Genomic DNA, 14,702 nt, shown 5'->3' on the forward strand with positions numbered 1-14,702 from the left:
ATCGACACACCTGCACGGACACGGAGCACGCACACAGGCTTTTAATATTATGCATTGTGTTTGAGGGACTCAATGGTACAAGCTATCTCTTATAATAAAAGCCTTGTGTGCGTGCTCAGGGCTGCGTGTCTGTGCGTGTGTGCCAATAATTGAACTGCACATGTGCGTTGAGCTAACCAATCATCACATGGTGCTCCACACGCCGCCCGCACCTGCACGCCGCCAAATCACCACCACCGCTCGCAGGTTATGATGTGCTCTCCACGTCTGAGCGCCGCCATTACTGTCCGTGCATCACAGAGCCGCACAGTCTCAACACTGTCAGCCACAGACTGCAGGCGCTGCCAGCAGTCTCAGCCACCAGTCGCTGCCAGCAGTCTCAGCACCACTAGTCAGTGCCAGCCGTCCCCTTGACATTTAATATAGACTGTTCCTACTAATGTTTATACACTACTGTTCTAGCGCCCATTATTGTAACGGGCTTAATGTCTAGTATATATAATAAAAAATAAAGCGGTCAATAACTCATCCAGCCTCTGCTTATCCTGCCCAGTCAACACAGTAAGGGCTTGCTGACACGAACGTGGTGTATTTTGCTGTCCGCAAATTGCGGATCCGCAAAACATGGGTGCCGCCCGTGTGCCTTACGCAATTTGCGGAATGGAACGGAAGGCCCGTTATAGAAATGCCTATTCTTGTCCTCAAAATGGACAAGACTCCTAATTTTTGCAGGGCCACGGAACGGAGCAACGAAGTGCTGTCCGCATCTTTTGCGGCTCAATTGAAGTGAATGGGTCCGCACCCAAGCCACAAAAAATGAGTCTTGGATGCGGAACCAAAACACGGTCATGTGAATGAGCCCTAAAGCCGAAAAGTAGAGATGAGTGAAGTTATGAAAAATTTGATTCGGCTGCTTTGACGAATTTCACGAAGAAATTTGATTCGATTGCACCGCCTCCCGTTATTGAACCCCTCAGATGCCACATTCATTGCTGATAGCAGCATCGGAGATTAAAATGAAGGCCTTTCAGAAGCTAATCCAGGTTAAAACAAAACAAAACATACTCGCCTCATTTATTTCATCGCAGAGAGGCCATGGCGGCCATCTTGATTGAAGACACCATGCAAAATCTCGCGCCTGGCCAGCGCAGTGATACACATGTAACCCCACACGAGATTTCGTGCGATTTCTGCAATCAAGATGGCGACCTCTTCACGTGCAAATGGATGAGGCGAGTATGTTTTTATTTTTTAATTTTTACCACCATTTCAGGAAAAATAGATTCATTAACATGTAGCGCGAGGAAATTCGGCTTGACAGCAAACAGAATTTTCCCTGACATTCGGATCAAAGTCCACTTCGGATACTTTGAACACTACTGATAAGTCAGCTGTAGAAAACAGGAAATGTCAGTTTATTGGCCCAGATTCACTAACATCAGACTAATACATGGCCGCACACCGAACTAGCTTGAAAAAGGGCAGCAATTAATGGGCCCAAAAGGTTGCGCTGATGTATATCTGTTATCACTGGTGTTGAAATAAATTAAATAAAAGAAGCAATCAAAAACTCATAGGTGTTATTTACTGATATTTTGTGCTTCATCCATTGATGTTATGCGCCCCATTGTGGGGTTTTATTGTATTAGGATTTGATCATAATGGATGTCATTATAACTATCCAAAATAATAAAAACAAACACAGTTGATAAAAAAAAAACCCTCATAGGTGTGCTGTCTCCTACATAAATACATAAGTATACCTGGTGGGAGACCAACCCGGGTACACGCACCCACTAAAGCCATTTGGGAGAGTGCTGTGATCAACTCTGTGTTCTACCAAATTCACTAATGTGTCTGTACCTAAATTCTGTCTAAAAAGTGGTGCAATTTGGCGAAACAAGGAGGTGGCCGAACATGCAAAATTTTGCTCCAAAATGGCACCACAGTTCTGGCATAAAATTCTGTTTCAGAGTAAGCCAGCTAATAGTCAGCATAGAGTCAGATAAAAGGTCTAGAAAGCAAGCCCAAGCTTACACCATCTACAAGCTTATTAGTGCTGGTGACCTGTGACAAAACGGGAATATTTTGAGATTTTTTTGTATGCAAAGTTCCATTAAAATAAAAAATGCTCTAACATTATTCACCTTGATTTTAATACACCCCCTTTAAAACGAATACTTATTCATTATTGTAAGTTCATTCTGAAGTTTATTTTTGAGGAGGTTTCAATGATATTTTTGCATTAAAGCATTTTTTAATCCCACAGAAAACTGATTACCTGGCATCATACTGCTCAATGAAATTGTTCTCTGCCCAATGAAGTCTCGCCCTATTGGATCATGGTCCCAGACTAGGAAGCGAATCAGGGAGATTTCAGGCATGTGAATGGTAAACACCAACGTTTCTTCCCACATTGGATTGAAACCTACAAGTAAAAGTTTGCATATTTATTACGTTTTATTGCTTTTCATTGACCTGGTCTTTCAATAAGAGGCTAAATCTAAAATGTAATAATCACCTGAATAACTATAGAGCACCACAGCATAATTAATATAAGATACAAAAAAGATGTTAAAGTATCAACATTTTAACTTTGCACAATTTAAAGGGAAATCTGAATGTGAGGCTGCGCCCCATTTATTTAGCTTAGGATGTGAACGGAGAAGAAAACCTGATGATCATAAATCAGTACAAGGTAAGAAATGCAAGGTAACATTTCTCAACTCCAAATGTAGATCTAAGCAATGGAATGCAAAAATTACTTGGAATTAGCTTACCGTTATCATCTACGACCCGAGTTTGCTCTTTGTAGCAGTCTACAGGCAAACCGATAACCTCAACTTCTACAAAAGGATCAATGATCTACAATAGAAGCACACAACGGGTTACAATGTGATGTCTTTAGTTTGTGGTAAATCAACATATGAAATTGTTATAGCTCTAGGTGGCTGAATGTACTGCATGTACATGGCAGCTTTTGATTCTGTTATGTCTGGTGGAGATGAACGAATAAAAAAAAAAATTGGGTTCAACCGGTTCGCAGAATTTCCCCCCAAAATTTGGTTCGATCCGAATTTATTTGTGGCGAATGACGTTAAAAATGACTATTTCCTGGCTGCAGAGAGCCTGTATAGTGGTGTAGAACACTGTGCCTTGCAGTAACACGCATAGGGAGTCTACTGTGATAGTGAAATAATACTGTGAGTCATTATGACATGCAGATGGCAGGCGTCGCTGTGAATTCAGCCTTACAGTTCATTGTTAGCGCCAGTTACAAAGAACCATGCAGAGGCCCAAGATCCTACTCCTTTTACACCAATTCACTGATTCCACATAGATTTCTACAGAACCTGTTCTTCTAATAAATGCTTATACAAGTAGAGCCTCCCCCCCGACAGAGTGGAGTTGATGTCAGCAGTAAGTTTGTTGTGACGTCACTGACGCCACCCATAAGCAAGGTAGGCCACCGCGTAGAGCACACTCTTGCTGGGGGCGCTGCTCTGGCCGCAATAGAAGTCACAGCGCTCTCCGCTCTGACTCTCCTGCGCTACTCTACACCGGCCCCGCCGCTCACAGGAGTATACATTTATAAACTGTAATCCGTATCCTGCAGTAACTTTAACTTTAAATCAGCGCTCATCTCTTTACTACCTTACACTGAGCTCCGGTAACAGGCAGTGCGGGTGGCGCTCACTCACTGACGTCACGCGCCTGCTCCCCCCACTAGGTGGCGGAGACAGTGAGCGCTGCCGTCCGATCTGCCCGTTACTGGAGCTGAGTGTAAGGTAGTAAAGAGATGAGCGCTGATTTAAAGTTACTGCAGGATACATATTATAGTTTATAAATGTATACTCCTGTGAGCGGGCAGCGGTATCTGTGGATGGCACTGTTATGGGGAGGGGGATCTGTGGATGACACTGGTATAGGGAGGGGGATCTGTGGATAACACTGTCATAGTGTGGATCAGTGGATGACACATATAGCATAAGATGCTATATACGGTATGTGTCATCCACAGATCCCCCCATAAGTGTCATCCACAGATCCCCCCATAAGTGTCATCCACAGATGCCCCTCCATAACAGTGTCATCCACAGATCCCCCATAACAGTGCCATCCACAGATCCCCCATAACAGTGCCATCCACAGATCCCCCATAACAGTGACTTGAGCAGACCTGCTGATAAACACACCTAGGCCACCACCAGTCAAGGTAAAAACTTACAGTTGTCAATAATGAAATGTAGTGTAGAGGGTCATGTAATGTTTTGAGGCCAAAATGGCACAGATGACCACCAAGAATATCTAGAATATCTAAAATTAGCTAGTAAAGTAAAATGTTGCATGCAACAATTAGCTGGTCAAGTAAAATGTTGCATGTAACAATTATTAAATGGGTGGCTGACAAAAAAAAAAGGGGCGGGTTAAATAGCGTGGTCAATGGGGCGGCAAAATTAGCTTTCTCCTAGGGTGGCAAAAATCCTTGCACCAGTCCTGCCTCTGATCCGTCAGAACAATAACCCCCAAAAAAATGATCCTTTCTGTGGCGCACACGCCTTTACTCGGTCAGCGTTTGGTCAGTGATCCATTAGTATTGCTAAAGGCAAAATAAGCAGGAGTGGATCCAAAACAGAGATGACACGTAAATGGAATATTTGCATGTCTTCTGTGTTTTGTACCCACTCCTGCTTTTGGCTACCAAATCATAAGCCAATTTTGATGCAAAATAGGGACCATGTCATGCAGGCCTTACAGCTGTTACATAGACAGGATCAGAAGAAGGGTCAAATAAATAATGTCAGCCAGGCCAAAAGGCAAAATAGTGGACCAGTCATGAAGTGGGAAGGGTGGGAACAGCATGAGAAGTCCACAGAGTGGCCTTATGACATAGTGGTGAGGTGGAAGCAGCATGAGGAGACCACAGAGTGGCCCAATGACAGAGTCTGGAGGTGGTAGCAGCATCAGGAGGAGGCCACAGAGTGGCACAATGACAGGGCCTGGAGGTGGCGGCAGCAGCATCAGGAGGAGGCCACAGAGTGGCACAATGACAGTGTGGAGGTGGTGGCAGCAGCATCAGGAGGAGGCCACAGGGTGTCACAATGACAGTGTGGAGGTGGCAGCAGCGTCATCAGGAGACCTGAGTGGTGAGGTGGCAGCAGCATAAGGAGACCACAGAGTGACCCGTTTACAGAGTGGGGCGGTGGGTGGCAATACCAGTACCAGCTGAAGATGGTGGGGGAAGGAGCACTTCGCATCAGATGTGTGGCATCAGGTGGATGGCAGCATCAGAATAGTAGCTGAGGCAGGTAGCCAGCCAGACACTGACAGGCTCAAGGACTGATCGATTGCTGACGGAATGACTGACAAAGAGTAAGAGGAGGAGCAGGAGCATCAGATGATGGGAAGGACAGACCGCTCCCTTCAGCTGAGGTGGTGGAGCCTTGACTGCCTGAAATCGGGTGCGTGCCACTAGGTGATGCAGCGGTTGCTGCAGCAGGCTGGATCACCACATCGGAGCCACGGTTCTCCCAGGCCACTTTATGGTGATGCTGCATATGTTGACTCAGGGCTTTGGTGCCAACATTGGCACCCTGGCCACGCTTCACCTTCTGCCCACAGATTCTACAAATGACCATGTTCACCTCCTCTGGCGGCTTAACAAAAATCTGCCACACCGCCGAGTAATTGATTTTACACCCAACACTCCGCACTGACTGACTTCTACCGCCACTGCTTCCATGAACCCCTGCACCACTACTTTCTGGCCAGTTAGGCTCCTGCGAAGCGGGTGGTCTACCCCGGGCACTTTTGGCTCCCAACCTCCCACTGCTGCCAGCCTGCTTACTCCCGGCCACGCTAGAGACTTGCTGGCTCCGCCGCTGCCTCATGGGCAAGCTGCCACCCTCTTCTCCAGATGATGATGAAGCCCCTAATTCACCCGGCTCCCAAGTGCTATCAGCTACATCATCATCATAGATTACTGTCTGCACGTCACTGATGTCCTCCTCAACGGACTGTGTCAGGAGCCTGACCGCTCGCAACACCAGATCCCACGCCACTCTCCTCGTCACTACTCACAGAGGATGCTGGCCAGTAGCTGCTGACTCTCCTCTAGTAGCTCGTCGTCTTGTCTGGCTGAGGGAACAGAAAAGGACAGGGGCAGGTTGACTACCGGTGAGGGAACAGGGCCTGCTCCTGGGCAATGCCAACTAAGGGTTGTGTCTGACGAACGCACCAACTCTTGGCTGGGGGTGTCTGATATCACTTGGGATGAAGTGGATGACTGAGTCAACCATTCAAGAACCGCTGGGTTGCTGGTCAAGACACGACCGATAGATGACACCGGGAGCTCAGGCCTCTCGCTGCGACTCCTGCTGCCACGCCCCCTTACTATGCTGCGACCTGTCCCAGAAATATTTAGGCCTCTGCCACTCCCCTGTGCAGGGCCTAGTACTTCTCTGTCTGATACACTGTTAGATCAAATAAATAAAAACTAAATTAAAACACCCCCAAAAAGTTTGTAATTTTCTCTCTTCACCACACCACGGCTAATAAGCCCTTTTTTTCCCCCCACTAATACATGCCAAAGTAGGCTTTAGAACATATAACTGCACCACTGAATGGCAAATAGGCCTTTACTTTTTTCCACTTATGCACGCCACAAAAGGTTTTAGAACATATAACTGAACCACTGAACGGCAAATAATATATATTTTTTGCCACTAATACACGCCAAAAAGGGCTTTACAACATATAACTGCACCACTGAATGGCAAATGTATAGTTTTTGCCACCAATACACGCCAAAAAGGGCTTTAGAACATATAACTGCACCGCTGAACGGCAAATATATATTTTTTTTGACACTAATACACGCCAAAAAGAGCTGTAATTTTCTCACTTCACCACACAACGGCAAATACTTTATTTTGTGCCACTAATACACGCAAAAAAGTGCTTCAGAACATATAACTGCACCGCTGAACGGCAAATATATTTTTTTGCCACTAATACACGCCAAAAAAGGCTTTAGAACATATAAGTGCACCACTGAATGGCAAATATATATATTCACTTCACCACACAACGGCTAATAAGGCCTTTTTTCCAACTAATACAAGCCAAAAAATGCTTTAGAACATATAACTGCTCCGCACAAAGGCAAATAAGACGTAGAAATATTTCCTTGTAATAAACCCTGTTAATGCCTATATCAATCAGCACTTGCACCCCAATAAGGACGGTTTGCTGGAATTACAGAGCTGTATAATGGCAATTTGGATCCCCAGTCAGTGCAGCAAGGTGTAATCGGATTGTTCCTATTACCCAGGCTGTAAACTCCCCTACTGAACCCTGTTCTGCTTCAATACTGTGAAATGAAAAAAAAAAAAGTTTTCAAGTCTTTCCTATCACTGTCCTAAGCACCTGCTGATGTCTCTCCCTGCACCAAGTTACTGGAAAATGGCTGAATCCAAGATGGCTGAGGCTATTTATAGGGCTGTGACATCACAGGGCTGGCTGGCTGCTGATTGGCTGCATGCATGGCACTTTGGGTGACCCCGAGTTCCCAGAGTTCTTTTCTCCATGTCCTCACACGTGCTGCAGCCATTTTAGGAAAAAATTTGATTCGTTACCACGAAGCGTGAGGAAATTTGGATTCAGTGCAAATCAAATTTTTCCTGAAATTCGGATCGAATTCCACTTCGTCAACTTCGATTCGCTCATCTCTAATGTCTGCATATGTATATTTTTGGCAAAAATCTCTTCATTTTTTCAGGTACTGCATTCCCTGTATTCCTGTGTGAACCATGCTTTGAATGATTTCATACTGCCATTGAACGGTCACTCTCAAAAACAACCTTATATGGGGTATGGAGTGAAGTAGGTACTACCCCAGAGTCTCATCTCGTGGATCAGATGTGTGGCATCAGGTGCTAGCCATTTAAAGGGGTTATGTCAACAGCAATGGATACCTTTGCACTTAAGTTTCTTTATTGTTTATTTGCTTCCTGAATGCAAAATGAATCAACTTTCTAAACAGTCTTCCTAATAAATTTCCTGACATTTTCTTCTGCAGAGTGTGCGCAAGTTCTTCACCCAGAGGGAGTTGCTACAGAATCTCTGCTCTCCCCCTCCCTTCTCTTGGTGTTCTAGATACCAGCAGCATATTGTATGTAGCATGTGTGTGTGGAGGGGGAAGGTGATCCAAGGAGGACAGCTCACACAGGCTGTGGAGAGGGATGAAAGTACACACAAGACAGTTGGCTGGAAGATGGCAGCAGCATCCTGGACCCACAGATCCAGAATCTATTACTGAGAGGGACACTTCCACATAAACTCTGAAACGAGAAGCCTGGATCTTATAAGGCAAACACTAACATATGTAAAAATAATTTCCCCCATGTTCATATGCTTTACTAGAGTATATGGACATGGGAAAGTAGGAGTCTGGTGTTCTTGACCACATCTATGAACCAGAACAAAGAGTTTCTCTGTATGAGTGGCTCCCATTCTTTCAGAACCATTCTGTCCTTTAGTACATTGATGGCAATTCATCTTAATAACTGTCATTTTTTTTCATTTTACTCATTTATATAGCTCTGACAGTGACATTACCATCACTCGCTGTCCCCAATGGAGCTCTAAGTTCCCTATCAGTATGTCTTTGGAGTGTGAGAGGAAACCCACGCAAACACAGGGAGGACATACAAACTCCATGCAGATGTTGTCCTAATGAGCTACCATTCTGGCCATGCTAATACTACATTGTTCCTGCAATGGCCACTGCAGAGAAAATGCATGTTTGGCTGCCGCTTCCCCTGAAAGCCAAGGTGGGACATGGGGTGACCTGCTGCATTTTAAAGGGGTTGTCAATGATGAGAAAACCCCCTTTAAAAACTATGTTTAATATGAATTTCTAGTCTATAGGGGATAGAATTTCAAAAGAGAAAAAAAGTTTTAAAAAAACCCCCAAAAACTAAAGATAATGATATATAGAAAACCAATAAGTTTGTACCATGTCTGACTGGAATATAAATGGCCGGCTTGTCCTAAATGTTAGTAAGTGTAAGGCTTTATGAAAGAAGGCTGACATTTCTACATTAATAAAGATAACCGATGCTGGATTCATCATAAGGACACGATGTTCAATCGCCAGACACATCAGTGCGTCCTTTCCCTGACGTCGTGTACTGTCCCTTGTGACAGACCTGCTAGGTACTCACAAAAATCAATCGGGGATAAATAATGATGTACAGAACATCAGTGGCAACTCATCATCACTAATGGTATAAAGAGCTTTCTGGGAACGCCAAGTCTTAAAATTGTCGCAATTTACAACACACAAGATGCATTAAAATGTTTTCTCTTATAGAAGATATTTATCTCTGGTACATCTCCAAATGGACTACGGTTACATCCCTGCATGCCCTGTCACGGCCATCTATGACTCCATACTACAGGATTTAGAAAAGTTGTAGAGCAGAAATCTGTTAAATATGAAGACTGGTGTTTAAAGGCATTATCTGGTTAAGAAAAACTATTTTAAAAATGCTATTAGAGAATCAGGAGTTAATGAAGGGGCTCCTCATACAAGATTTTTCTATAATTTAGCAGGAATGAAGTAAGGCTGCAAAGAGTATATTTTCTCTCTGGAGGACCCATTGCATCTGTACCTTACTAATTTCAATAGGCACCTTGCAATGCATTATTCCTCCTGTGGTGGCGCTGTAATGGCATTGAACACTTTGTGTCAGGTTGCCCTGCACATTCCAGCTGACCACTTGTGGTCTCAGCTAGGGATGAGCGAACTCGAACTGTATAGTTCGGGTTCGTACCGAATTTTGGGGTGTCCGTGACACGGACCCGAACCCGGACATTTTCGTAAAAGTCCGGGTTCGGGTTCGGTGTTCGTCGCTTTCTTCGCGCTTTTGTGACGCTTTCTTGGCGCTTTTTGAAAGGCTGCAAAGCAGCCAATCAACAAGCGTCATACTACTTGCCCCAAGAGGCCATCACAGCCATGCCTACTATTGGCATGGCTGTGATTGGCCAGAGCACCATGTGACCCAGCCTCTATTTAAGCTGGAGTCACATAGCGCCGCCCGTCACTCTGCTCTGATTAGCGTAGGGAGAGGTTGCGGCTGCGACAGTAGGGCGAGATTAGGCAGATTAACTCCTCCAAAGGACTTGATTAACTGATCGATCTGCAGCTGTGGATCATTGAGCTGCTGATCCTCAATTGCTCACTGTTTTTAGGCTGCACAGACCGTTTGTCAGTCTCATTTTTCTGGGGTGATCGGCGGCCATTTTGTGTCTTGTGGTGCGCCAGCACAAGCTGCGACCAAGTGCATTTAACCCTCAATGGTGTGGTTGTTTTTTGGCTAAAGCCTACATCAGGGTGAAGCTGTCACACCAAGTGCATTTAACCAGCAATAGTCTGTTCATTTTTTGGCCATATACAAAATCAGGGGCAAGCTGCGCCTGTCACCAAGTGCATTTAACCCTCAATGGTGTGGTTGTTTTTTGGCTAAAGCCTACATCAGGGTGAAGCTGTCACACCAAGTGCATTTAACCAGCAATAGTCTGTTCATTTTTTGGCCATATACAAAATCAGGGGCAAGCTGCGCCTGTCACCAAGTGCATTTAACCCTCAATGGTGTGGTTGTTTTTTGGCTAAAGCCTACATCAGGGTGAAGCTGTCACACCAAGTGCATTTAACCAGCAATAGTCTGTTCATTTTTTGGCCATATACAAAATCAGGGGCAAGCTGCGCCTGTCACCAAGTGCATTTAACCCTCAATGGTGTGGTTGTTTTTTGGCTAAAGCCTACATCAGGGTGAAGCTGTCACACCAAGTGCATTTAACCAGCAATAGTCTGTTCATTTTTTGGCCATATCCCAGTCTAATTCTGTCACTAAATCCATACCGGTCACCCAGCGCCTAAATACTAGGCCTCAAATTTATATCCAGCTAAATCTGTCCCTAGTGCTGTAGCTGGGCGAGTTATTTAGTGTCCGTTCAAGCACATTTCTTGTTCTGGGTTGAAATACAATTCCCAATTTAGCAATTTCATAATTTAGTGGTTCCTGCTATATCAGAGCTATTTGAAATCTATCCCAAAAAGGGTATATAATATTGAAGGTGCACATTGGGTCATTCAGAATAACTTCACACACACCCGCTACTGTGTATTTCCAAGTCTAATTCTGTCACTAAACCCATACCTGTCACCCAGCGCCTAAATACTAGGCCTCAAATTTAAATCCCTCTAAATCTCTCGTTACCCACCGCTGTACTGTTGTTGCTGGGCAAGATATTTAGTGTCCGTCAAAGCACATTTTTTGTTCTGGGTTGAAGTACAATTCCCAATTTAGCAATTTCATAATTTAGTGGTTTCTGCTATATCAGAGCTATTTGAAATCTATCCCTAAAAGGGTATATAATATTGAAGGTGCACATTGGGTCATTCAGAATAACTTCACACACACCCGCTACTGTGTATTTCCAAGTCTAATTCTGTCACTAAATCCATACCGGTGACCCAGCGCCTAAATACTAGGCCTCAAATTTAAATCCCTCTAAATCTCTCGTTACCCACCACTGTACTGTTGTTGCTGGGCAAGATATTTAGTGTCCGTCAAAGCACATTTTTTGTTCTGGGTTGAAGTACAATTCCCAATTTAGCAATTTCATAATTTAGTGGTTTCTGCTATATCAGAGCTATTTGAAATCTATCCCTAAAAGGGTATATAATATTGAAGGTGCACATAGGGTCATTCAGAATAACTTCACACACACGCTTCTGTGCATTTCCAAGTCTAATTCTGTCACTAAATCCATACCGGTGACCCAGCGCCTAAATACTAGGCCTCAAATTTAAATCCCTCTAAATCTCTCGTTACCCACCGCTGTACTGTTGTTGCTGGGCAAGATATTTAGTGTCCGTCAAAGCACATTTTTTGTTCTGGGTTGAAGTACAATTCCCAATTTAGCAATTTCATAATTTAGTGGTTTCTGCTATATCAGAGCTATTTGAAATCTATCCCTAAAAGGGTATATAATATTGAAGGTGCACATAGGGTCATTCAGAATAACTTCACACACACGCTTCTGTGCATTTCCAAGTCTAATTCTGTCACTAAATCCATACCGGTGACCCAGCGCCTAAATACTAGGCCTCAAATTTAAATCCCTCTAAATCTCTCGTTACCCACCGCTGTACTGTTGTTGCTGGGCAAGATATTTAGTGTCCGTCAAAGCACATTTTTTGTTCTGGGTTGAAGTACAATTCCCAATTTAGCAATTTCATAATTTAGTGGTTTCTGCTATATCAGAGCTATTTGAAATCTATCCCTAAAAGGGTATATAATATTGAAGGTGCACATAGGGTCATTCAGAATAACTTCACACACACGCTTCTGTGCATTTCCAAGTCTAATTCTGTCACTAAATCCATACCGGTGACCCAGCGCCTAAATACTAGGCCTCAAATTTAAATCCCTCTAAATCTCTCGTTACCCACCACTGTACTGTTGTTGCTGGGCAAGATATTTAGTGTCCGTCAAAGCACATTTTTTGTTCTGGGTTGAAGTACAATTCCCAATTTAGCAATTTCATAATTTAGTGGTTCCTGCTATATCAGAGCTATTTGAAATCTATCCCAAAAAGGGTATATAATATTGAAGGTGCACATTGGGTCATTCAGAATAACTTCACACACACCCGCTACTGTGTATTTCCAAGTCTAATTCTGTCACTAAACCCATACCTGTCACCCAGCGCCTAAATACTAGGCCTCAAATTTAAATCCCTCTAAATCTCTCGTTACCGCTGTACTGTTGTAGCTGGGAAAGTTATTTAGTGCCCGTCAAAGCACATTTTTTGTTCTGGGTTGAAGTACAATTCCCAATTTAGCAATTTCATAATTTAGTGGTTCCTGCTATATCAGAGCTATTTGAAATCTATCCCAAAAAGGGTATATAATATTCAAGGTGCACATTGGGTCATTCAGAATAACTTCACACACACGCTTCTGTGCATTTCCAAGTCTAATTCTGTCACTAAATCCATACCGGTCACCCAGCGCCTAAATACTAGGCCTCAAATTTATATCCCGCTGAATTTGAATACAATACATTGGGCCAAATAATATATTTGTTGTTGTGGTGAACCATAACAATGAGAAAAACATCTAGTAAGGGACGCGGACGTGGACATGGTCGTGGTGGTGTTAGTGGACCCTCTGGTGCTGGGAGAGGACGTGGCCGTTCTGCCACATCCACACGTCCTAGTGTACCAACTACCTCAGGTCCCAGTAGCCGCCAGAATTTACAGCGATATATGGTGGGGCCCAATGCCGTTCTAAGGATGGTAAGGCCTGAGCAGGTACAGGCATTAGTCAATTGGGTGGCCGACAGTGGATCCAGCACGTTCACATTATCTCCCACCCAGTCTTCTGCAGAAAGCGCACAGATGGCGCCTGAAAACCAACCCCATCAGTCTGTCACATCACCCCCATGCATACCAGGGAAACTGTCTCAGCCTCAAGTTATGCAGCAGTCTCTTATGCTGTTTGAAGACTCCGCTGGCAGGGTTTCCCAAGGGCATCCACCTAGCCCTTCCCCAGCGGTGAAAGACATAGAATGCACTGACGCACAACCACTTATGTTTCCTGATGATGAGGACATGGGAATACCACCTCAGCATGTCTCTGATGATGACGAAACACAGGTGCCAACTGCTGCGTCTTTCTGCAGTGTGCAGACTGAACAGGAGGTCAGGGATCAAGACTGGGTGGAAGACGATGCAGGGGACGATGAGGTCCTAGACCCCACATGGAATGAAGGTCGTGCCACTGACTTTCACAGTTCGGAGGAAGAGGCAGTGGTGAGACCGAGCCAACAGCGTAGCAAAAGAGGGAGCAGTGGGCAAAAGCAGAACACCCGCCGCCAAGAGACTCCGCCTGCTACTGACCGCCGCCATCTGGGACCGAGCACCCCAAAGGCAGCTTCAAGGAGTTCCCTGGCATGGCACTTCTTCAAACAATGTGCTGACGACAAGACCCGAGTGGTTTGCACGCTGTGCCATCAGAGCCTGAAGCGAGGCATTAACGTTCTGAACCTGAGCACAACCTGCATGACCAGGCACCTGCATGCAAAGCATGAACTGCAGTGGAGTAAACACCTTAAAACCAAGGAAGTCACTCAGGCTCCCCCTGCTACCTCTTCTGCTGCTGCCGCCTCGGCCTATTCTGCTGCTGCCGCCTCGGCCTCTTCCTCCGCCTCTGGAGGAACGTTGGCACCTGCCGCCCAGCAAACAGGGGATGTACCACCAACACCACCACCACCACCTCCGTCACCAAGCGTCTCAACCATGTCACACGCCAGCGTTCAGCTCTCCATCTCACAAACATTTGATAGAAAGCGTAAATTCCCACCTAGCCACCCTCGATCCCTGGCCCTGAATGCCAGCATTTCTAAACTACTGGCCTATGAAATGCTGTCATTTAGGCTGGTGGACACAGACAGCTTCAAACAGCTCATGTCGCTTGCTGTCCCACAGTATGTTGTTCCCAGCCGGCACTACTTCTCCAAGAGAGCCGTGCCTTCCCTGCACAACCAAGTATCCGATAAAATCAAGTGTGCACTGCGCAACGCCATCTGTGGCAAGGTCCACCTAACCACAGATACGTGGACCAGTAA

At 45.0% G+C, this 14,702-nt stretch overlaps 1 protein-coding gene across 1 annotated transcript in view; it reads right to left on the reverse strand.

Moving 5' to 3' along the window:
* PLCH2 (phospholipase C eta 2) overlaps nt 1-14,702 on the reverse strand; it is a 730,017-nt gene that overhangs the window by 42,992 nt on the left and 672,323 nt on the right. The window contains exons 20-21 of the mRNA XM_044281842.1: nt 2,781-2,865; nt 2,282-2,428 (exon numbers count right to left, since the gene is read on the reverse strand). Of these exons, the coding sequence (XP_044137777.1) occupies nt 2,282-2,428; nt 2,781-2,865 (232 nt within the window). The remainder of the gene's footprint in view (nt 1-2,281; nt 2,429-2,780; nt 2,866-14,702) is intronic.

The sequence above is a fragment of the Bufo gargarizans genome, chromosome 2, assembly GCF_014858855.1.
Source record: "Bufo gargarizans isolate SCDJY-AF-19 chromosome 2, ASM1485885v1, whole genome shotgun sequence".
Lineage (NCBI taxonomy): Eukaryota > Metazoa > Chordata > Amphibia > Anura > Bufonidae > Bufo > Bufo gargarizans.